At 40.3% G+C, this 26,282-nt stretch overlaps 1 protein-coding gene across 1 annotated transcript in view; it reads right to left on the bottom strand.

The window, feature by feature from the left end:
- Positions 1 to 26,282, bottom strand: part of PREX1 (phosphatidylinositol-3,4,5-trisphosphate dependent Rac exchange factor 1) — a 151,918-nt gene that overhangs the window by 73,839 nt on the left and 51,797 nt on the right. Inside the window, exons 2-5 of the mRNA XM_034067000.1 lie at positions 15,671 to 15,742; positions 11,732 to 11,854; positions 5,932 to 6,036; positions 2,906 to 3,007 (exon numbers count right to left, since the gene is read on the bottom strand). Of these exons, the coding sequence (XP_033922891.1) occupies positions 2,906 to 3,007; positions 5,932 to 6,036; positions 11,732 to 11,854; positions 15,671 to 15,742 (402 nt within the window). The remainder of the gene's footprint in view (positions 1 to 2,905; positions 3,008 to 5,931; positions 6,037 to 11,731; positions 11,855 to 15,670; positions 15,743 to 26,282) is intronic.

The following is a 26,282-nucleotide window of genomic DNA, read 5'->3' as shown; positions in this document are numbered from 1 at the left end:
TGGTTGCTTGACAGGCTAATTTTTGCATTTAGCATTTCCACAGGCTAATATTTGATCCTCAGAGCCCAATGACTTTAGCTGCCACTGAGCCTGGAAAGATCAGTGTTATGGTTTAGAAGTATTTACTTTGTTCTAGTATTTTGTTTACTGCCCCCTTGCAAAGCAAATGCCTGAAGAAAAGCAAGAAACTGGTCCATCTGTAGCTCTTCCAATCCCTTATACAGAACCCCAGACTTGCCAAAACACCTCCCTAGAATGGTACAGAGGAATGGGAAAACTTAAGCTGAAGCCTACCAAAACATAATTGTATTGATGACGCTACTATCTTGTAATCAAAGGTGTATTTCTTCTAAGCATGCTTCTGCAGCCAGCATCCTCATGGCATTTGAGCAAAAGCCCTGATATTTCAAACAATTTATAATAGTGGCAGGTTTTGCCATTTTAGTATTTTTAGGAGCTTTTACAACAGAATAGAGATTTTAATTTGCAAATCAAGTTTCTGTCAGTTGATAAAAGTCTACAGATGATCCAGACTGATAGACATCTGCAACTCACAATCACGCTTTCTGAAAAGCTTAGAAATAAAGCAAGTCTGATTAGCAATGGGCGATTCAGCAACAACATCATACTGAAAACAAAAAAAGAAGAGGCACTGAGGTGCAGAAAAAATGTAGGGAGTTCTCCAAGAGATCCATGTGCATGGCTTAGAGCTGAGATCCCCAAACTATGCATAAGAGATGACTGGTGGGTCACATACCAAGTGGTCAGATCTGTTCAAAGAAACCACACTGATCCCAGAGCTGCTTCAAGCTTAATAGGGACACAGAGCAAAATATAAGAAAAATGGAGTACTAACAGTGACCTTTTGGTCCAAAAGGTTTGGAAAATACTGGGATAAAATTGGTTAAAGATCACTTTTAGATAAGCACGGCAAAGGCACCCCAGATACTGACCACTCTAACTGGATTAAGATATCTCCAGCATGGAATAAATCAATGAATAAATGTGGTCTCCAGACTCTGTACTCATTAATGACTCTCTTCATACAAAGGGTAAACCATGACAGGAAACCTGAAGGAGATTAACTCTTCATCTTTTAGTAACAGCACAAATGTAGAGAACAATTCAAAATTAAGAACCCAGCCACTACTTCCTCTGGTTGAACTTTCTTGGAAAACAGGAAGGGGAATCCTGTAAGGAATCAAAATCTCTGATTTTCAGTCTTGAACATACAGTTAGATAATAGCCACAGAAAACACTACAGAGTGAAAACAAGCAAACAATCAGTATCAAAACACTTGGGCAGGAATGCACATTCTAAGTTCCCCACATCCCCTGGTCTGTTTACAGTATCAAATGCCATAGGAACTCCTTTTCTGTGCACATGGATGTTGCTCACAGTCATCACACAAAGCCACACACTGAACAGCCACCAAATCCTTTCCACACTAACCCCAAATAAACACAATGGACTTAAACAGAGGCATAATTAGGTTTTAAATTATCCCTACAGAACCAGTTCTCTCTGAAGATAAATCCATGCTGAAGCCACTTACGTGCTTTCCTGATCTAGGCATCCTTTACCCTATCTTGACTATGTTTAGTACTGTGGAAGAAATGTTTGTAGCTGTCTCACACATTAGCTCCTCCTGCCATGTGCCTAAACTGTGTGTGCTTTTGTTTGTTCCAACTGTTAAGTGAAGTTGTGGACAGATTGACTGGACTGATAAACTGGCTGTATACACATAAATCCCAGTAGCTACATCCATAAGGAATGGTGCATGAATGCCTGCTCTAAGATAGGCTTGTGCACAGCTGCATAGACAACAATTCCACCTGTAGGAAAGAATTTTAAAATTTGGCTCTGAAAGTCACAGCTGAATAGAAAGAAGTGATTTCAATATTTATCAGATGAAACAAACAACTGTAAATGGAACAACTCATCAGTTTTGCGTTTACCAGCTTGTACCTATGAAAACCTTTAATCATGCTGAATGTAGGGACACAGAACTGCAACAGCTTTAAACTGTTTAATTGTTACTTTCTTTCACAACTCAGAAAGGGACATGTCATTCGCAATTTCTTCTTACATTTTTTATTCATTAGTTTTCATTTAATAATGTTACTGACTGAGAAAGAGACTGCCATCACTGAAGACTGATGGCTGTTAGTCACAGAGCAGCTACACAGCCACGGGTGATGCAAGCTCTCCCAGAAACTGCTTTCCCCTTTTCCCTCTCCTCATCCCCATCAGATGTGTGACCCAGCCTTGACCTGGAGGGATGAGAGGGAAGTTGGCTTTTTTAAAGTCTTTTATTCTTTAGCTCCTACAGTAAGAACACTAGTATGGCAGCCAATTACTGCCAATTGCAGCACTCATTTCTGCAATGACACCTATCCACTGGGAACTCCTTTGAGACAACCAACCACTTTTCAAACAAGCCTCCAAACAGCTGTCAGATGATACAGGATTTTGATCATTACTGACCTGAACACACTCAAACTAAAGATTTCATGATGAAAGATGTATCCCATTTAGAGTCCCCAGAGCCATCCAGTCCTTCAGAACACTGATACTATTTTTTCTGAACAAAGCTTTTCAGGAAGTGGCTAAAATAGCACTCAAGCCTTAGTAAACATCTGAACAGAACTGAAGTCAAAAGGCATTAGTTATTCAGTAGTTGCCATGTCTGGTCTAGCCACACCATTATGAGATTTAGCAGCCTGTCAGCTTCAGGCAGCATTTTGACAGTATCCATAAAAAGCCATTTTCTTTAGAGAGGATCCAGCTTTTTCCAAGTGTAAGCCAGTAAGGTAGTAGTGACAACAAGAGCCAGGGCTACAAAAACACAGAATTACTCCAAGAATAAAACACCCATCTGGAGAAATACTTTCTTTGGTTTACCTTAAGCAGAAGTGGATATTTGCAAATTCTCTGAATTGGAGTCAGCAGATAACCCTCTAGTGGAATGTCTGTCGTCTTTCTGCCTCCCAAAAGCATGCAACCCTGTAATCAAAAAAGGAAACAAACGTTACCTCAGACACAAAGCTTCCAGATGCTTTTGGACATGGTTTTGTATTCCTATAACACATATTATGGTCAGAAAACACTTTGCCACACCTAAGACACAGGAAATACAAAAGAATCCAACCTACCCCAACAATTAATAGTGTTTATTCACGATGCAAAGTTTGCACTATTGGTACAGAAAACTCTTGAAGGCCAAAATAAAGCTTACTACCTAGTAAACACATCATTAACTCCAGTCCAATCCTTAGTCTGAAGGAAATCGAAGTTGAATTGAAATAAATGAGTCATCTGCATCACAGCCACCAATTCTCTGGCAAAACATTATGTCTCATCTCAGCTGGACAAACAGCATGGGTGCACTGTCTGGGTAACCAGCACACATGGAGTGTCAACCAGTCACAGAACATGGTGCTGCTTGCCCAGCTACCCTCCAAGTGTTGGTTAAACACAGTAAAGGAGACAAGTATCAGACCAATACACCAAGGAAATACAAATTCAAATAGATTTTAGGTTGAGGAATAGAAGCAGCAACTGGTCAACCCCTGTGATACTCGCACGAGTTCACACAATTTTGGAGGGTCCCTGCATTCCAGAAGAATAATTTCACAGATAAATTTGTTCACATTACCTCAAACAAGTGGTGCTCAACTTGCTATGGAAACTTTTTTATCAGGATTGACATGGAAAGGGAGTGTAAGAATTTGGTATGGCATAGAAAAAAAAATAACCTACAGTCCTTGACCTGTCCTTATTTTGTTAAAATGATCTGTATTCTCCATGCTATGAACAAATACTGACCTGTAAACTTTTGTACGTGTCCCTGAAGATTCTGGTTTGGCTGCTGACAGAGACAGGTAGTGGACTCAAATGGACTGCAAACCTCTTTCAGATAGACTAGTCCACATTCCTATGTTTGACTGTGAATCTGGACAATTTGCTCCAAAAATCACCCCGGTTGCAAACCTGTCCTGTCAACAGCAGCCAAAGTTTAAATTCAGTTCAGCCAAGATCTGCTTGCTTTGGGGCATCACCGATAACATTTTCCCTTGTGAAATGTGTGCTGTGGCTCAGACACACTCTGAAATTTAGTAGGTTTTTGGCTGTAGTTCAACAATCCTGCTCTTCAAGGAATGTTCACAGACATCATACATAAATCTCATTAGTTCTAACTGGTATTTTTACAGACGATCATCTGTAAAATAACCCTTCCCCAGGCTGTTCTAGATCCGTGGCGTTGGCTACCAGCTCACAATGCTCCCTGTCCAATTTTCCAAGTCTCGAGTGATTCAGTCCTTCCCATCTCTTCTTTCAACCCTCTCTCTAGCTCTGGGCTCAAAATTTCCCTTTAACACTTACTGATTTTTCAGACACATTCCCACATTCTATATTTCAGCAGCTGTGAAGGGGCGATCAGGCCCAATCTATCCTCACAAGCAAAGCTTTGTATTTCGATGCAGCTTTCTCTGCATGGTGGCATTATAGCATTGGCTTTAGGAGGCAGTGGAGAAGGGAGTCCTGGAAGATATTACAGCAGCCACAGCAAAGTAGGCACTTCAGTGTAGCCTCTCCTCCCATACTTAGGGCTATTTTAAGAGTTTCTTGGATTCAGGTACTGCAGCAAGCCACAGCAGACAGTGTGACATCTTTTATGTGCCTTGTAATCAGTTTGCCAGCTGCTGCCGGTAAGACAGGAGGCTTTTGCCAATCCAGTGGCAGTGGAGAACACTGAATACTGGGAAGGATGGTGTTTACATGCACTTCTGTCTCTCCTCTTTCTCACTAGATTCCCTCAACAGAAGCACCCAGAGGAACGCACAAATAAAGGTCATTTGGTGACTCAAACTAATAGATTAGCAAGGTTCATTAAAACTCGGAGATGACAAAGAGATTCTGACTACCCAACAGCATAAATGCTTGTCCCTGCTGCTCCCTCCAAGGCCTGTATTTTGTGGCTAAAAGAATGCTCTGGCTCTACTTGTGACAAACATTTTATGCAGTAGTTTTCTTTTGCTGTACTATATTGGGAAAGAGAAGAACTTCGGCTGAAAGGAAAAAAAGAGAGAAAAGCAGGGAGAAGAACAGAGAAGCAGGTCCTTTGCAGAAAGACAGCCTTCCTTTTAGTTCCTAGCATTTTCTAAGAAAAAAAAGCTAGTGTGCTGAATTAGTCCCTCACCTACATGCCAACCCCATTACAAATGCTACGTGTCCACATGTAGGAAAGCAAGAAACCCCCCAAAAATTAAGCAGAGTTGGGGTGAAGGACAGGAAAAGAAAGAAAATTAAGGAATGTTGGGCAGAAGGCACTATCTACTGGTTGTTTATTCTCCCACCCAGCCTCTTTAGGAGGCATTTGAAGACTGTATGCCACATTCCCTCCCAACATTGATTCTAATACATCAAAGGTTACACAGAGAGTCAGGTCATTTCTGATACACGCAGCAATGACACAGTGAAAGCAATTCATCCAGACTACATTTCTTGCCCACAACTGGACTCCTGGGGAAAAGGGTGGCAGAAGCAGGCCGCATTTTCCTGGTGGTTCTGCAGATGGTGAATTAGTCAGAGAACTGAGCAGGGAATCACATCCACTGGGAACTAGTCACAGCCCTGCTGCTGCCTTATTGCATTACTCCTTTCACAATCTTTGCTCAAATTTTCTGTTGCTTCTTACAAAATAAATAAATAAAAATTCATTTCCACTGAAAACCCTCATACCAGAACTGTGCTTAGCTCTGTGCTTCAACTCATCAATGGTTTCAATACCCATCCATCCTGAGTGCTACATACCTGGAATGGGTAATGTCTGCAGAATGCCCAGCATTCCTGGGATACCAAATGGTTATTACGAGTACAGCGCAAAGTCACATCAGTAAGTCAAGAGTGCTAGAGAAGGTGCTTACCAAGAGGAATGTTCTCACTGTTGGGATCTTGTTCAACTCCATCAGCAGTCTGAGTGCTTTCTCGTGGTTGCTACAGTACTCCTCGTACACAAAGAATTTGTCTTTCTGCAAGGAAAAACAGAGTAACTTACTGACTCAGACAAAACTGGAGTGACTGTTTTGTCACTGTCCAATACCAAATTCTTTACAAAAAGGTATGCACATAAAGTGGCATTAGGGTTGTAGTTTACATGAAGCTCATGATACCTCTCTAACGTGAATAATGTATAGAGGTGTTAAAGTAATTCCTAACTAAATTATCATCAGCTTTCTGAGCACAGAGACTTTCAGGACTTTTCCTCTTAATGCATCACTGAAATAGTATAGTCTTTACTGAAAGAAGGAATTCTGCTATCTCAGGGATACTTGCATGTGTGTCAGGATGTTCCAGAGGATTAGGTAGTAGCAGAGTAAAGCCAGGAGCAAAGAGGCTGACATTTCTGAGCTGTGCTGACTACTCCTGCAGGAGGAAGAAACAGAGGTGGCTGGGAAGAACCATGATGGAAGGGAACTTTATCACAAAGCAAGCAGCTGGAAATCCCCTGCCTTTCAGGGCTGAGGAGGAACCCCCAGTGAGTTGGCTGATTCGCTCTGTGTCCTGAAACAAGCAGCAGGCTTCATTATTTCAGTGCAACAATAAACAGTGACTTGGCTGTCTGTAACAGTTTCTCTAAATTGAAGAATTTCAACAAATACACACAAAATAACCAACATTATTATAGAAGTTAAAGGAAGGGAAGGGTAGCTTCATAACTAGGCTGAGGTACTTGCACTGGAACATGTCACAAGGACCAGCACATACAGCAGAATGAAATCCCCTGTTAAGAAACAAGGGTCAGCTCGCAGCAGCAAGTTCTGCTTTACTGCTCTCCAGAATCAAAGATGGTGCAACAACTTCTACCTAAAACGATCCGAGATGCTCAACTCATTGCAAACATCAGATATCTGGAAACACTGAAATGATTCACAAAAGCAGCACTAACAACCATCTCCATAACCTGAGTGGATCAGGCAAGGAGTGATTTGATCCTTTTGAAGCTGTTGAAGCAGCAGCTGTGTTACAAGATTTGAGTAACACATTCACTGGAATAAAAGGGGGGACAAGACACAGAAACAAAAAAGACGCATCTTTTATTGGGTACTTCTCACAACAATAGCTTCTTTCCTGGTTCAGGTCAGCTCCTATGCCATAATACAGAGGTACCATGCAGAGCTACTCAGACATCCTACTTCACATATCAGAAGTAATTTAGATGCATTAGCGTGGCCCTCTGCCAGGGGTAATATGTGAGGCATCTCAAGGCACTATGCCATGTAGACAATGCCCTCGAGTTTGCTGTGGCATTCACATCAGTAATTTTCTCTTTAGGATCCTGGCCTAAAAACATTCTATCTGAATCTTTCCATCTTCCCTGAACTAGGAAGTTAGTTTTTCTTAATATTGATTGGACTCGTATCACTCACCCGAGCCTCCTCTGTTAGATGAGGGTATCTACAGCATCTAGGTACTTTTAAGACAACTCACAGGGATCCAAACAAAGAACTACTGTTAAATGAAGAAGCTGAGTAACATAAATCGAAGGGAACACCGCTACATTCATTTGGCATTCCCCCTTTACTACTGTCATGTGGAAGAGAAATTGTGTTTAATAAGAATTTGACATTCTGGTCAGACACACAATGATGGACATGCTCACAGACTGTAAAATACTCTTGGATTTGGTGTATCATTAATCTGATGATTATTATTTTCCCCCTTGTACTTCCAAAGGAAGAATTGAGAATAAATAGATGAATGTCCAAACACAACAACAATGGTACAAAGCAAATAAAACAACAGCCACAAAGAGTATGGTGCAAAGAGCTGGAATGCAGATGTTCAAGACTTTTATCCTTCATCTACAGCTGTTCATATTACTACTAGAGTTTAATACTGGGAAGCTGAAAAGAAACAAAGGCTTCTGATCACCAGATGCAGGGAAAGGCAGGGCTGGGTCCATAGCACAATAGAAAAGAGGCAACTGGAAGGCATAGGATTGGTTTTCAAGCATAAAAACTGAAGAATTACAGAATTAATAGACAGATACACAAATTTCTCCTACATTTCTTCTCTCATCTCCCCTTAACTCCCTGGATGCACACAAGCAGCATGCTTGTAACTAAAAATAGTAACCATTAACATTACAGCATTCGTTACATCAATGCACACAAAATGTCATTGCTCAGGTTTCTGACTGCAGCTTTGAGTGCCTGGAGTTTTGGGAGGTTATATTTAGATCACAACAAAATCCCTTCGCTAAAGCTCAAGTCAGTACAATAATTATACACACACCAGAGTGCTTTCATCAAGTCTTTTCCAGCTGTCCTTCATGCATGAGACCCACAAATATGAGAACTATGCTTTAAATTACTCAGTGTCTGAAGTGTTTAATTTCCTCTCTGGGTGACATTCAGTCCTGGACTCTCCCATGCCCTGGTAAGGAAATGATCAGTTACATAATTACAGATGTTAGCCCAGGAATTCTGAACCTGCAGTTATTCTATATTAAAGTGCAATTATGGTCAGAAATGTGACCACATAAAAATGCACCTTCTTACTCAGCAAATCTACTGGATACACAGTTAGTCCTTCTGATTTTGGTGACAGAAATAAGTCTATAATATTCTTAGTTTGGTTAAAATAAATCTTCAACCAATAGTTTATTCTCCAAATATGTTATTCTAGTTCTATTAGGACTGCCCACAAATTAGTGCAAATTGGAAAATAGTTTTGACTAGAAAAAGCAAGTAAGACTTTGGGAAAATTGTAACAATTTTATTTGGACATATTTTTAACAAAGCATTTTCATGTTTCAAAGCAGGTTGGAAACAATTTTGTCAGCATGAAAAACCTAAACAAAACAGAGCTATAATTCTCAACAAAACAAGATCTCTGACAACTTGGACAGTAAAACTGATCACTCATACAACACTGCTCCTAAAAATGAGAAGAAAACATGTGTCCCTTGAACAGGTTTCTAGCTATTACTCCACCAAAGCTCTAGCAATATAGCAATATCAGAAATGAAGCATCTGCCTATTCCCTGTCCTTCTGCTCTGCAGACAGTCATATGTTCTCATGACCTGCACAGAAGAGCCTGTGCTGATGAGGTGTGATTATTCCAAGTTCAGTGTATATACTCTCTTTGATGTTACAGACTTTTCTCCATGCCATTTTGTTTAAGACTGCAGATGAAATTTTGAATGAAGTATGTTCTTTACTGTCTGTTATAGTCATACTCAACTACAACACCAAAAGAAATCCTAGCATCCCACATCAGACAATGAACTCATGATCATCTGATCAAATGGCATTAAGGCAATGTCTGAAGTAAAACAATTTTTCACAACTAAATATGAGAGCAAGTGCATTATGTCATCTGTTAAAATACTTCATGGGGCCAATGTGCAGTGATTATTCTTTCAGAACCCTTACAAAATCTGTCTGCTTGCTTCAGGTGTTACTTACCCAAAATGAAAGACCAAAGAAATAGCTTACACATGTCTTCCCTGGGTAAGCTGGCTAAACAACATGCAGCTCTTCAGCCATGGTATAGGAGGGCTTCACTATAGAAGCCTTTATTGTGACAAAGGAGAAATCTCGCCTCCCTTCTCAAATAACCACAGTGAAGCTTGTCTTGTAAAACCTAGGCACAATCTGCATGCAAGGACAGATTATTTCCTCCTCTCCTGATAATCTTCTGTTGACTGTTCATTGCTCAGATTTAAGTACCACAATGCTCCTAATGGTTTTCTTTTATTTCCTTAAGGTAATTATGGATGAAAACAGCTTTTTCTATACATTCTGAATTAAACGTGTGGTTTACTTCCTTCAGTATAAGATGCTTCTTCCCTGGGGGATCATGAAATAGTTGATGTACACATTATTTCCAATGCAGTCCAGAAACAGCTACGTAAGATGTACTCAGACAAACTGCCTCTATCAGAAGAGAAATTCTCACCAGCATTATAGTTTCAGAATTCCTGTATTGTTGCATGTTTGATAAATAAAACCTTACATAATTATTAAATTTAACAACACTAAAGTTACAAAATACACTCATATACAAGAAAACACTACCAATAACTACATATACCAGGCTTGAATTCAGTCCAGTGACAGGATATTAACATTTCTGGTTATTCAGTGCCACTCAAACACAGTAGACAATTTGACAGCATCACTCAAAGCCCTCTAATTTTGATACCTTCACTAATGAATACTAATGTATCAGAACAGTACATCTTGTGGCATTCAATGATTCTAGTGAGTATTCAAGGTTCTACCTAAGATCATGTTTTTCAACAGCCGACAGTCCTCACACCTGATACAATTTTGGGGCATGATCTCCACATAACACTTTCTGACACTATTTTAGTAATTGTCACAGCATAAATAAAACTTAAATGGGGGGAGCAGGTTACATGGTAACGCTGTATCAGTAACGAATGGATGTATAATTGCTGTCCACTCAAACCTGATGAACTGTGAAGGCATGAATTTTGATTATGAAAGCATAATAGAACATATTTTGACAGGAATTTGGCCTGTGGCTTAATGCAGTTAATAAGAATTTGAAGAAATGGCCATTATGTATGTGCTTTCTCATTTTCAAACATCTCAGGAGGGCTGCTCCGAGTGAAAAAATGTGCAACTTCAAAGTATTATACATGTAAATGAGGTAACTTTGCATTTAAATGAGTCCAGCTTTTGACTAGGTGTATATATAATAGCTGATCCTGCATACACAGTATACCCTATATACACATTAGCCAGAGGATGGCACACAAAAATGATTGAGAACTGAGCCAAGTTAAAAACAAAGCAAAAATCTACATGAAGAATTTCACAGTATAAGAAACAAATTATGATAAGAGAAGCAGAAACTTCAATTGCATGACCCTTAGTATAACTCTGTGCTTTCCCAGCTTACCTAGCAGAACAAGTGTGACTGGATTGGGCTAGCACATATGATCATATTATGGATGTAGTAGAACAAATAATTCAGCTCTTGGGCACAAAGTCAGATGATACAAAAGCAATTTGTCAAAAAAACAACCTAAAACTGGCAGAGTTTCATATCATATGACTACTTCACATTCTGTATCTCTGGCATTCTTGAGCCAGCATTATGAGTCCAAAAGCCAAATTTTATTTCCTTTTGAGCTACAGAATGCAGGTACTCATCTCTTGCACAGTATAAGGCTGTGTTGTAACTTGTGCTGCATTTCAGCAAGATCAGCTATCTCACACTACCTTTCATTTACTGAAATATGTATGACCAGACACTAGCTACTGTAAATGATGTATTGGCCTTTGGTTTTAACTTTGATCTTTGACCTTTGTAGGCTTCAATTTTAAAATACACAGAAGAATTATTCATTTACTTGAAATTGTGCTGGTTTGACACATTTGGAACCAAAGCAGACAAATTCTTCACAGTCAAATATGATCAGCTGGGTGAGAAAATAAAGGGACAAAAAATAGTCAATGGGAAAAGGAAGAGTTTCTAAAAATACTTTGTTGTTTAAGCAAGTTTGATGTGGTTTCCATTGTTCTAACCTCATTCACAAGTTTTTTCCCACCCTACCTACAACTTAAATACAAGACACACATTGTCATAGTACTGCCGCAAACCTTAAAGATTAGGGCTAGCTAAGGGGCATGGGAGCTTATGACAGGAAACTGCATTTTCAGATAGCGTTAAGTCATTGTACTTACAAATTTTAAGAAAACATTTCCCAGTTCATGCTGAGACTGAGGTTCTGGTTGTAAACAAAATTCCAGGGCAGCCAGGAACTCCTTGTGGACACCAAGAATATCTTCGATGTTAGAAAATAAGATCTGAAATATAAAGTGAAAAACATTGCTAGCTGTTAATACACCCGAGAGTGTTCTGTTAAAGTAGTAGCACCAAAGTATTGTGGCTCTAGACTTGTGGTGATAGGATCTAAAGCACAGACAGGGACTCTTACAGAATTAATTACACTGTATTTCCCCATTTCCTGCCCCTCTACGGAAATCTTTACTGCTGCTGAAGTACCTGCTGTAAATGAAGGTTATCTTTCCAGATACCTCAGCTTGATGAATGAGAGCAACCTCTTTCAAGTCTGGAGAAGATTTCCTATGAGACCAGCCAAGTGAATGGAACCACAATGACCAAAACCGTTTCTCAGGAGACAGAAGCAGGAAGTCATTTGCCTTTCCTGCCCTTGCATTAAAATCACTTTCTGGAAGAAAGAGACTTAGAAGCTATTGCACACAAATACATACCTGTAAATAAGAGACTAAACCTCTGTCCTGTGGGATCTAGCAATTCACTGACAGGAGTGCAGAATACTATGTTTGCAAGCCACACAGGCAGCATTTCTGAGCTCCCTTTCACTGACCTCAGCAGTTCTAAGAGGCCTATGTAATGGGATAGCGGCCCTTAGTTTAGACAGGTACTAAGAGGTAATTATGCAATATCACAGCTAAATGATCCCTAGTGATTTGAACATACATGTGCTAAGGGGAATAAACTGCCAGAGTGAAAGCTACTATAAAGCCGTAAGTCTACTCATTAAAGACAGGAATTAAACCTAAATTCCTGATTTAAAACCAGTTTCTCTCTGGTTTTGCAAGTGTAGAACCCACGAAGCCTTCCCCTCCGCATGTACCCAGATTCAATGCTACGCCTTCTGTTATTCAAGGATGGGCAGAGTATCTCTCAAACTCCTCCCACAAGCTGCCTGCATGTGCAGAGCAGAGCCTGTTGCACCTGCCTTGTCTTTGCTCCCCTCTCATTTCAAGAGTACTGGGATATGGTAGCATGCACCACTGTTAATGCATACTTGTGGCTCATGGCCCCTTTCTAGCTCTGAATAATCTGAAAGATTCCAACACACTGAATTTGCACTGATGGGCTCTGATCCAAAATAAAGGACAGGGAGCTAGGACCATTTGACTGCTTCCAGAAAACTTCCCATGCTAATTCAAGCAGAGCATCCAATGGATCTGTCATGTGGCTGAAACGGATGTGATGACATGGTAGCCTCTGTCTGCATGGCTTTGCCAGAAGCTGTGCCAAAAGGGGATTAAGAAGTAAGAGGAAAACATCTGACAGGAATGATTTTATCCTTCAGGAGCAGTCTTTGGGGGGATATTCTTTTATCCAAGGAATATCTGTTTAATCCAATAAATTCTGTGGTGGTCAGTGGAGCTCTGCTTGAAGTAGAATTCACAGATAGGAAGAGTCACTTGAAGATCAAGGCAGCGAAGAGACCTTGACTGCATATGCCTCTACATGTAATACACAGTTACCGTTTATAATCCTCATGCGATGATCCATGTCTGGCAGCTTGTGCACACCCTCAAATTGCACTGCCTTCAATCTACTGTATCAGTAAGATGACATCAGTGCCTGCTGTGAATGCAGTACAAAACTAACATATCAATGGAGTTATTCCCACAGGAGGCAGCGAATGAACTAAAACCATTTAATGATGTTGCTGCAGCTGTAAGTCACTGGAGTACTTGTGAAATCTGGGCCTGGCACAGAACTCAGTGTGGTCTTCCTGGAAGGGGATACAGTGGCCAAAGATTACCAAAATCTCCAGTGCTTAGCACCAGCTAGAGGAGGAACCTGCAAAAAATAATACTGGGAGCAATAACCCAAATTATCGTAAAAAACACGTTCTCTTTCAGCTCAGAGGTGGGCAACTGCCAGAATACCCTGTATTTTCCTCCAGATGGTTCTGCTGCATGAAGAAAGAGAGGAAAATACAGGCTTCTCCTTACACAAGCTGCCAAACCATTTATACAGCCTCTGCTACCAGCCACCTCACAGCTCTGTCGTCACTCAAGATACATAAAATTAAGAGCCAGAATTACCTCAAGTCCCAAAATCACCTTGCTTGTTCTGCCTCTGCCAACAAGGAGGGAGAAAGGAGATGGAAATAAAGAACAAGTATCTTTCAACTATAGGAAGGAATTAAATTGTTTGGGGTAGGTAAGAAGGGGAATTGGAGGGGGAGGTAATATTCACTCTGATCAAGGAAACTGTGCCTTTATGACTCTGTTTCACCAGAACAGACATAGGCCTTTTATTACCAAAGAGAAGCTCTTTTATTTAAAGTTGGGTATTGTAATATTAAGAGTAAATGAGGTCTCACAGTGGCCTCAAAAAGACCTCCCAGGCACTTCAAGCATGACACAGAAATGAAGTAGTACTTCCCCAGAGGAGTGTGATGAAACTTCAAATACAAATACATTTAAATCAGCAGAGAAAATACATGTTCTTCTGCACAGGCTTTGTGGGCACTGCATCTGATTATGTGGCAGTCATAATTAATATTCATTTTGATCAGTATGAATAATCATAGAATCATAACTTTCATCAACATCTGCTGCTGTTCAAATTGGGTAGCATTATTTCTCATGCAGAGCTGAATTTTCACACACTTCTCTGCACAAGAGATCTATTCACAGAATTGCAGAACGGTTTGGGTTGGAAGGGACCTTAAAGATCATATAGTTCCAACCCTGCTGTCACAGGCAGGGACACCACTGTCACTAATCACTTATCTACTTCTTCAGCCACCCCTAAACTTACTTTAGACTATAGAAGGTGAGTCTGGGGGAAGCAGGGACTTCCATATTTGAAGACAGCAAGAGGCTTAGCTCCACAAAGCTGCCAAGCCACCTTGCTACGAGCCCCTTCTGATGCCAGTCAGTCAATACTACAGCATTGTCAGCCTATGGAATCAGTAGCAAAAACAAGGCCTAGAGCTCTGCTAGGATCTCTAGAATTTCAGATAACACTAACACATGAAATGGAGGAACCAGCCTTGGGGAAACTGCAATAGCTATTATTGCTGTGCCCTGCTCCCACCAGTGTAAAGGGCAAAGATTCCGATGATTTAGAAGCTACAGGAGCAAATGCAAGCTCAGTAAGCCTCTAATGGCAAACAAACTGCACTCTGTCCCACTGATCATCAGGTTTCACTTGCATGTGTTTACAAAGAGGGTTTTGGTTTCACATGCATACGTATACAAGGAGAGTTTTAAAGGCAAATTAGTACAAGAAAGCTTTGCTTGTATTTATGAAAATAATGAACAAGGTTTCCTATGACCATAGGCACTAGAGAAACTAGTGCCTCACAGCTCGGTCTTCTGCTTCCTAAGTCCTTCCACAAGAACACAAAGTCCATCCCACCAGGCCACAAGGAGTATTCCTGCCTCCTTCTCATGAGCCTTACCAATTTTAGATTTTTAAAAGACAGCAGATGCCAACTGATTAACTGAATACTGTCAAATAAAACAGACAAGGGCTGTGCATTCCCTGCCTTTCCTCTCTAAGACATTGAAAAGGCTCCTCTGTCCTCTATCCACCAATTCACAAATCTTGCCAAAAGTCAGTATCTCTGACAACACTTTGCTGTTGTCAAATTTTACTGAAATTAACTGGTGGGATGAAAAATTGCAGGAAGATGACAGCTATACGAATGGGCAAACAGATTGACAGATAAACTGTCAACATGAGCCTCTTCTCCTTAGGGAACCAGTTTAATAATAAGCATCAATATGAGATGAGGATAGTTGATATTCATATCGCTGAAACTAGCCTTTCATTAAGTATCATTTTCCCTGCCAAGAAAATGAGGAAGATAGAAGAAATACCTTAACATTCTCCTCTGTTATGTACTTCTCAGCTTTGTCCACAGCATTCTGACGGATCCGGTGAAGAAATGCCTGCAAAGGTAAAGCAGATTGTGTTCAAACAGCTTGATACAAAAGAGTGAAATCAAGCTTGTATCTCCTAGGTTCACAACAACAGAGTGCGACTGATTATCTTTAGGACTAAAAGAATGTAAACACCAAATCACCACCACAGTTTCTAGACTCAGGGCTGCATTCAGAGCAGCACAAAAGACATTTCCTACAATGTCATTGGGCTTTGTCTGGCAATAAATGTCTTCCCTCTGTTGAAATTTTTAGACTTAATTATCTGTTACTACCAACAGATTACAGCAAGTGTCTGAGTTTTCTCTGAAGGTTTCCCCTCTCTGAGATGCAGCTGTTTTGACTTCAGAAGGCAGCGGGCCTGACACACAGCAAGATGTATATCAGCAAAAAGGACTGCAAAGAATGACAAAAGGATATTCATGCTGCTGGAGCTGAGGCATGACAGAGTTATGAGCCAGGGTTATGGACACGTTCAATGGACTAGATACATGGGGAAGGGAAATGGAAATCACCAGACAGGGGCTGGGATACATTCTGTTGTTTGCTGTGCTTCACTTGGTTGAAAACAGACAAAACAATTCAGGAACTTTTCACCTAGGGCAGGTTTCCCCTTCCTTCAGCTCTGCACAACTCTGCCTTTAACAGGCAAATCAATAAAAAGCTCCAGGCCAGATACAAATGGACAGTGATCTAAATATCAGCCTACAAAGCATAACTCTGGCTACTGGAAGCTAGGACCTACTTACATTTGCACTGAATGTACCCATGACCCATTTGATTCAGTGGGAAGAGTTTAGCAAGCACACTGCATAGGATATCTGCTTCAGGTTTCCACTGTTCTAACAGCTATCAGCTAAAGGGCACTTCAGACCTGAGAGCATGGAATTTTATCTTCCACAGACATCAACAGAGAGATGCAAATACCCGCAGGTGAGACTGAAGGGAAGTCAGTGCTGACAGAACCTGCTGTGATAAACTGTGTGACCCATGCACAGCAGGGCAGAGGGCTTTCCTCTCTCCTCTTGTTCGTGGTTTCCAACTTACCTCCCACACAAAAGAGTGAACCCTGGGGAGTGCTGTAAGCAAGGAAGAAAGGAACTTTTCTTACCCACCTGAGACAGAGGGGAAGCAGGTCATTTCTTTGTATTTATGGTACAAAGCAGCTTTGTTACAGCTTGATAATAAAAGGCTTTTAAAAGTTGAACTATTCCTGTGCAATGCCCATATCAGCTGATGCACACTCAGCTTTTTCTTTTTTCCCCTTGCCTGTTGGGATTGGAAGCAGTTTACAACCTGATAAGAAGCAATGGCACTGAACCAAACTCAGAACTTCTGGAATGCCTTCTCCTCTGGTATTTTGGGTGGAAGACAGGGAACATGTCTCTCTGTCTGACCTCCAGCACTAACACAAGCACATCTCTGTTTCTGTTTAGCCATGGTGCTCTGTCACTTGTCAGCCATTCACATTTTACAGGACAGGCATCCATAAAAGATTAATTAATGAGGCACACAGACCCTACATTTATTTTCAGTCCTGCTTTTGAACAAATTTCAAGGACTATAACCACATTGCTTCTCTTGCATCGCTAAACAGGAAGGAGATCCTGGCTAGATTCCAGCTAGATATGGAGAGCTTGGAGCAGGTTGTGTGGACCAAGAAGTCTGAAAAACAGATTCCTGTATTAAAGGCACAGGACACGTGTGCCAGTGGTGGAAGAGGCCTTTTATAAGAACAAGCCAGTCCACTTTGCCAGTAACTTGGCCACAAACTGTTGCAATGTTAATGTACTGCCCAGCACCTTGGCAACAGTCAGGGAACTGAGATGAAGTGTTCAGCATGATGACTAATGGCAGGAGGACTGACAGGAATAGCTGTTGCTCTCCCACTTCAGTGCTGGGTGTGATATCTGACTATTAATAATCAAGCATCTGATTTATACGAGGTAGCACATCAAATTAAAGTCACTATCCAAAGATAAGCCAGGCAGAGACTTTTCCTTGCTTTAATCGCATATCTGTTTGGAGACAACAAATCCAACTGGAATGATTCATTAATCTACACAATTAGCAGCTCCACTGGTGACTAATAGTTACCTGCATATTAGTCCCAGTATGATGAGTCTAATTATAGAAAGCTGGTAAACAAGTGCAAATCACATTAGCTGTTGCAGGCTAGTCAGTAAGAGTAGAGTCTGTGTTAATCTAAAAAACAGCTTTTCTGTGATGCTTGTCGGAAAAGATCATTTAATGTGGGCGTGAGAAAAGGAGAAGGAAAACCAAGCAAAAAAAAAGAGAGAGGCACAGAAGCAGAGAGAGAGTAGAAAGGATGAAAGACATAAGAGGGAAAGAGGCAGTCAACTTTGTAGATCATCTGTCAAATCTCCTACAGCTTCTGATTTGTCCTGATGTGCATGAACAGCAGTCTTTCCAGCAATAATAAAACAAGACAGTTACGGGAGTTTTTGGTCCTAGAACTTTAGTAGAATGCTTTCTAAAATGCAATCTTCCCCAAAATACCAGAACTTCGTGGATGAAGAACTATTTGTTCCCCAGTTTTCAATACCTTCGCACGTGCAAACAGAATCTTTTGTAACACAGTCATTCAAATTAAAAAGCATGATAAATACAAGCTATTAAACAGGAGCTCATAGAGCTAATCTTGCATGCCCTGTTCACATGACAACACCACTTTCCTTCCAAACCACTTCTAGCTTGGAAAAAAAAAGCCCTTTTCCCAGAGATGTTGTTTAGACATTCAGGTCAGTGTTTTCCAAACTTCTCAAGTGACTTTTTGTGCTACTAGTTTGACTAGGCTCTAAGCTCATCTGTACCAACACCATCCCTCTACTCACGTGGTGACACAGACTTGAAGATCCATTATGCAAGCAGTATGCAGCTCTCTGTGGGAAACAGCTCAGGGACTGGTATGATCTTTTATTAGACCTATTGATTTATCTGAAAAATCTGACAGGTATTTGGGGGAAGACATGACAAAGGTGATGGCAAATGACAGAGGAGGGTGGTGGTAAATATCAGAAAACTTGCCATGTCCATCTTATTTATATTCCAAAACATATTGTTATTAAAGACAAAGTTGTTGAAGGGGGTAAAGGCTTTTCTGGCCACCTAAAAAGTTACTGAGGCAAATGCTCTCTGTGGCTGCTCCAATCTCTTCACACTCTACACAACTCACAAATTCAAGGGTTTCAGTCTTTGGTATTTCCCACAAGGAACTTTCAAACACCCCTCAATATAACCCTCTTCATCTGCAACACCTTCCATCTCTGTAAAAATGAACTCACTATCCTGCAGGGATATGTGAAAGCATAGGGTCAGCTTTCTTGAGAGCTCTTGAAAAACATTCCTAAGACTTGGGGACTCTGAAAAATCATTCAAAGGACACAGCAGGTTGATCATGATCACCGCTTTGCTGCAGCCAAAAGCAGAACTCTACTGTGGTGTGCTGTTGGTTTACTACACTTACAAACTATCAGGGATTCTAGGAAGGATGGCAGTTTGTGATACATGGGGAGAAGGTCTGGTAGAGCTCATGAGTCCAGAAAAAAAAACCAGATCGCAGTACAGTGTAGGGAAAAAAATGTTAAATCAAGCTGAGAAACTTTCATTCTCCTGATAAAGGTCTGTAAAGGTCTCATCTTCCACGAGTATGTGCTAATCATTAGGAAAACAACCCAGAGCAGATTTGTTTTTGTTTAAAATTCTGCTGCTGCATCAACATAACATGTATTTGTGTGCTGTGACTTGTTGCCCTCAAGGTCTGCTGCTTCCAAGCTCAGCAGGCCATGTCTGATGCTCCTCATGTCATGCATAAACACAGCTTATAGTTTGTCTTACAGTACAAATGCCTTGCAGGATTCAAGCAGATCTATGACAAATCAGAATGAGCAGAGTAAAATGCTCCCCTTCTGCACCATGTCATGTTGGGTAAGTAACATCCAACAAATACTAACACATTACAAATCTAGAATGCAATGTACGTATAAAAGTTAATTTCAGTAAAGAAGTACTTTTTAATGGCCCCTTTTTCATGAAGGTGTTTGTTCTTCAGATTACTATCCTTACAATCTACTGCCGTAATGAAACCTTGTTGCTTTGGGTGTCTTACCTCTGAACCACAAAAGCACAAAGCATACCTTAAGGAAAGAATCTCCTAATTGCAAGTTGTTCTCACATAAACAGACTGAAGCAAGTGGGATTTCTCCCAAATGCTTTTCAAATGGCCCTTGTTGAACTTTTGACTTGCAGCCTTGACTTTATTAGGAAAAATCAGTGTTTGCCACCTTTTATGTAGCAAAAGTAACACATGGCAAATACTAGGGCCAAGGCAGTGATAGTTTGTTCATGCCTTTCTCAAAATTCATGTCTGAGGCAGATACTTCCTCAAATGTTCAAAAATAGCAGAAGATTTTTGATTAAACAGCAAAGCAGGCAAACTGTACATAACCCTGAAGGAAATGAAAGGGAGAACAGAAACAGACCAACAACGATGAGGCAACTGGTGACCATATTGAGAAGGAGCAGTATCTGAAAGCACAATCCTGTGAAACCCATTTTATCAACGAGTGACTGGAATTTCATATTCCTCTTAAGAGACAAGTGAGGTAATTCTGTTCCATGTGTCAGTGACCAGGCCAGATTCAGAACAACACAGAGATCTAGGTGAGCCTCATACTTCGTGAAATCAATTGTTTAAAGTTTCTTACAAGTGCAGACATTTTGATTCCAGAAAAATTTGTTCACAGTGAAAAAGGAAGAGGTGACATGGACAATGAATTTCATCATTTAACCACCACTGGTATCTTCACCTTGCAACTACAGCTTAAGGGCTGTGCCTTAACCTGTGTCTGATGATACAGAGAAAACTTCTCACAAAGACTGGAATAAATACTTGTAAGTGTAACTTTAATTTTAATTTCTTCCATCACCTGAATTAATGTTGCCACTAAATGTGGCTTAAATAAGCCTTTGCCTCCACTGAAGTACAAGCGAGATACCAAAATACTCCATTGTCTTTAGCAAAGCAGCTTGAAAGTCCTGTGGGAGCATGGCTCTACTGAAATAGTCTGATAATTTAAAATGAATGTTTGCTGAAGTTTGTGTTAAAAGCAGGTGCATCCTTGCTCATGTTACTCAATTGTTAGCTTTGAGTATTGTCATCCTGATCATGTTCTTTTGCTTTCTATCAGATATGATGGTTTTAAGCTAAAACTCTAACAAATGACAGGAAACATCAATATCCTGCATCCCGCATATGAACTGCAATCCTCACCTGCACTGAAGACGGAAAGACAGTGTAATAAATAATCTCAAAATAACATAACAATGACTGCACAAGGCAATTTATACAAAATAAATCCCATAAGAAGTTCCTCTCCTCTTCTTCCCCCACTTAATAATAGCTAAATGTGCATTCCTATGGACAACTAAGTCTTCCAGCATTCCCCTTTCAGCATGTTGTAAACACCCAAATGCAGATCCTTCACTGAATGCGAACATATAGGTTACAACTGATTGGGAATCAAGTCACTTCAACTGGAGGTGAACCTGCTTCAGTTCTATTCCTTCTAGAGTGGTCTGCAGTACTGTGCACTATTAACTGAGATCTACTGACTTCCATCCTAGAGACAGCTGGATTTTAAAGACAGATGGCTTTATTATTCTCTAAATTCAAACTACTTTTCAACCATTTCTTACCTCCCTGGACAGAAGCCAGCACACACATGTAGAATACTAAGCGTGATACAGGTTTTTCAATTGTGAAATTCAAGGTAGAACACAGGAAACCAGAAGCAATTCCTCTGACATCACTAACATTACACATGTAAAATGGAGCAAGACTGAAGCAATCCTACTACTTTTAAAAAGTACATTACTGTACATCTTACACTGTAAACTGGCAATCCTGTACTCACTTATTGCTCAATTACTAGATGCTATATTAAGATCTCTATAAAAACACATTTTAAATTATCAATGTCTGGCAAAGGAATAAAGAACTTAAGCATCAGATGAGTGCATTATACTGAATTTCCTGCATAGAGTATTCCACCTATGAAGAATATATTTCTCTAGATCCATTTAGAACAATAAAGAGCCACAGCTGTGAGAGCAACACTGCAAAAAGTAGCTCAGCTCTACAGCCAAATAAATTCATCAGCAAACAGCTGAAGAGGGACTTGCCTGGTAGGCAGAGGTGTTTAGTAAGAGGAAGTAGCATCAGAAATATCTTTTATTGCCCTAATTTCAGGCTTCCTGTGTATCAAATAGGCTTTAAAGCATCTGAGCTTATTGGTACATATTTAATTTATCTATCCCCTGAAGAGGAACTAAACTATTAGCTAACCAAAATGATTTAAAAAAGAAAGTCACGTACATTACAGAATAACAAACATTCTCTGCAATCAGCTCAAGCAGTCTGAGCTGCAAACTCTCACCACTGCCTGCTGCTAAGCAGAAGGTCAAAGACTCTACTGTACAGGTTCTAAAATGACACTTCCAGCCCTTGCATCATCTTGGGCTACGTTAGACATGAAATGAGTACAACCACTTCTACTGATCACCTCTGCTCTGTGACACTCACTGCACTATTTTTGAAAGCAAATACAAAGGTATTTGTTCTCACACCTATTACTCCCATATCCCAGGAGAAAATGTCTTTCTTGCTCATATGCCCCAGCTTCACCCTCACCTCCCCTCTTCCTTCTTTTAAGATGACTTTTTTCATTCCAGTGTTGTCATTTCAAATACCAATCATTTCACACACACAGAATCATGGATATCACAGCATGAATCATCTCTTCTCACAGAAGTCTGCATGACCCTTTGCAAAAAAAACAGTAGACTCCATCTCAGGTGAAATTAGGAAGATCATCAGAACACAACTGCAGCTTCAGCTGCAAAATCCAGGTGCATCACAGAGCAGATATTTTTATTTGAAGTGTACTTTCAACAGATATTTTTTTAGTAATTGTACAGATATATAAGCAATAAATAGATCTACACCTATTACAAAACTGCCACTGCCAATGAACATTAACAATGATCAATGAACATTGATCATGGCAACCTGAAGCCTCTTCCCCACTTCTTAATCTGACATAAATTAAGTCTGATGAATACCAAATGAAATACAGGGAACTGTTCAGAAACTCAGCTGTTGAAAAATTTGTAAGTGCAGGTATGAATAAAATGCTTGGATAAATAAAATGGATCCATTCTTTATCTACTACATAAGAGAAATAGCCACTTCTTAATGTAAGGTACAGTTTCTGTCAACAAATCACTGTGGCTAGGATTCCCCTCATCTAATTGCACCCACCTGAAAACTGGAACCTAACCTGAAGTTAGTGATATAGGTTCCTTCTACAACACAAAGCACTGGGCAGGCTTCACTGCACTCTAGGAGTGACGTTTAAGAAGAAAGGCTGAACTGCTCCCTAGAAACGCCTTTTTCTTCCCATCAAGAGTGTCTGGGTGACAGGTTTAGATTAGACCACCCTCCTTTCCTGTACCAGCTTCACAGCATCTGCAAATACAAAGTTCCAGGGCAATGAGCATTACTGAATTGTTTCTGTAAGTGAACCAATGACTGACTGTCAGCAAGGGTGCTACAACCATGGGGCACTGCAAGTTGACACATGCAAAATTAATGGTAGTATTCTGGGACTCAGCACAAGTGAATTGATCTAGCAGCACTTCTCAGAAAAAGTAATTGACAAAGCAGGCTCCAAAAAGATCCTGGACTGAAATATCTGTAATTCCAGCGTGCTGATACTTACACTGGAATTTTGCCACAACTAAAAAAGGTCAGACCAAATTCATTCATGCATTGACTGATGAAGGAAGGTGAAACCAAAGGGAAGCAAGAGTAAAATATGTTGCAGTGCTTCTCACTCAAAGAGCTGTCCCTTTCCTAAGGGGGCTTTGTTTTCATTTGAATTACAAAAATCTTGTGAAGTGAAAGAGCAACTGGTGCCGCAGAGCATCCATTGTCTCTTCCCTATCATTGCCTTGACATCTGCTATCCCCTCCTCCCCTTGGTCACTAATATTTGCATCGCTGGTCACTAACATTTGCATCCCCAGGCAGGTCAGAAGATCCTGGTTCATTTCAGGGCTCAACAAAAGCTACATTTTTCATCTCTTAAATCCTTTAGGACTCATTTCTACCAATATCTTCATACGTTCTGTACCCTGTCTCTCTGGACTCCTCTTCATGCCCTCCCGCCTCTAGAACTCTACCCCTAAATCACTAAATATGCTCACTAATGAAGATTCAAAAAACAAAAAAAACCCCAACCCACACCACAAGAAAACTCAGCCTCCCTGCTTTGCAGACCCCCAGCTCCAGCATGTCCTTCTGTCCATTTCTATCCCTCTATGACTCCAGCCCATTTTTTAATATCAACAGAAAAAGTGTTTGTTTGCATTTTCAAAGGAGCTTAAGAAAGTTATGTGCCTAATTCTCTCAAGCCTTTGGAATATTCTCCCTTTTATTGGCCTCTTCTTGTCTTTCTCCCTTTTCTTCAATCATGAGATAATTTTGATCATCTCAGTGCACCATGGAACTCTTCAAAAGGTTTTCAGGACATAGTTTGTTTGAAAATCATGTTTTACTTTATTCCCCTTATGTAGAAGAACAAATCTGTGTCTGCGTAACCTTTATGTTACTTGAACAAATGTTTGCTTCAGGAGTAAGGGCCAAGTAAACGACATAAATATTTCAGGATTTGACCCATATTACTTACATTAAGTATGTCCATAATAGAGAGAAGCCTGCAGAATGCAACCAGTTCTAAGTTAGTGATGTCTCCAACTACAAAGATCCTATCAGTACCAAGGAATGTTTAATCAGGGTTCAGGCTCTACACAGCTACTCCTATTTCAAGAGGGAGGTAGAGACATCAGTGACTAGAAACATGAAGTAGTCCCCAAAAATAGTGAAGTCCAGACATTGAACGTACTTGTAGCAAAGATTTCTTCAATTAGTATTTCAAGATTCCATCCAAGCTAAAGCACTTTAATATCAGAAAGATTATCTCCCTTTTCTACTCTTTTTCTTTCCAGTGACAGCATCTTAATACATGAAACACTAAACAGACAAGACAGAAAAACTTTAAAATGAAATCTAGTGAAGTCCATGGAATTTCTTTACATCAGTTGCAACACAGGCAAAGACTTCCCCAGTATTATCCCCTCTGCAGGTAAGGATCACAGAGCATAGGTAAAAGCTCAAAAAAATAAAGTAGAATCTTGTCTTATGTACTCAGTTTCTGAATATGTGTAATGAGCTGATCTTTTCAGTTAACAATTGAAGTTCTTGGTCAGGCAAACAGACCTGCCAAAACATGCAGGGGTATAACCCACATAACTTCACCAATTTGCATGTGAGTGGATCCACCTGAGGACCAGGCCCTTAGTCTTCCAACTGAGTTTCTGTGATGATACTGAGTAATATCAATTTTCAAGCTTAAATTGAATCTCTGGGCTAACTGAAGCAGACCAGTTCAGCTTACTGCCATCAGGTTCACTGACACTTGTGCTAAATTACGTTGTGAATCTACACTGGGCCCAAGTACCATGATCTCGGGTGACCTGCAAACTTGATCTACATTGCAAGCACGTAACAAAATCCCAGGATCCTATTTCACTAGGAACATTTATGCCCAGCTGATAAGTCCCCAGAGTCTTACAAGCCAGTTTAGCATCAGACTTCAGATCTAAATATTGAGATTGCACCTATAGGTATCTTCTCAAGCAGATGTCTATCTGATCGCAATTCACGTGTATATATGTAGCTAACACACTGAATGAACAGTATTCCATTCACTGACTTAGACATGCTGGGTTTCAACTAGGTTGTGTACCAAAACAAACTCTCAAATGCACCTATACTGCATGAATATTGGTGCTTGATTAAGTTTAAAAGGACCCAAAAGTGCAAAGGTGACTGAACAGAGGTATACCTTCTCAACTGATAAAATTCAGAGCTACAGAAGAACCGATCACAATGTCAAAACTAGACATTTCACCTTAGAGAGGTTCCCAGAAGTATTTGCATCAGCTCTGTTTATGCACTCACAGGTTTCATAATAATTGGTCCTCATAGCAGAGGTAAAATGGGAACCACTGAAATCTGTAGGTGCCTCATCCAGAAAACTAGTACTGGAATTAGCAGCAACTACTAGACATTCCAGTGAAACTCTCCTGATTTCAGGCATATTGGCCACCAGATTTTAGGCAGCAAGTAGTAATAACTGCATTTGAGAAAATCCATGCAGGTATACTAGCCACAGGTGCAGTCAAGGGATTTAAATCACAATGTTATTCCTGGCTTAGGAGATTATCCTGGTATCTGCCTGTGCAGCAACTGCAGTCAGGTTTCCTCAGGCTCCTTACAAGCAGCAGCACCTGTAAGGACTGTAAATTCTTATGGCACTTTTCCTCCTCCATAACCAGCAACTGGGGCTCTGGTGCAGCATACAAACATTAGCATTCCTGGCCTTTGGAGCTTGACATTTCCTACT

This window comes from Melopsittacus undulatus, chromosome 10 (assembly GCF_012275295.1).
Source record: "Melopsittacus undulatus isolate bMelUnd1 chromosome 10, bMelUnd1.mat.Z, whole genome shotgun sequence".
Classification (NCBI taxonomy): domain Eukaryota; kingdom Metazoa; phylum Chordata; class Aves; order Psittaciformes; family Psittaculidae; genus Melopsittacus; species Melopsittacus undulatus.
This window is presented reverse-complemented; position numbering and strand designations above follow the sequence as displayed.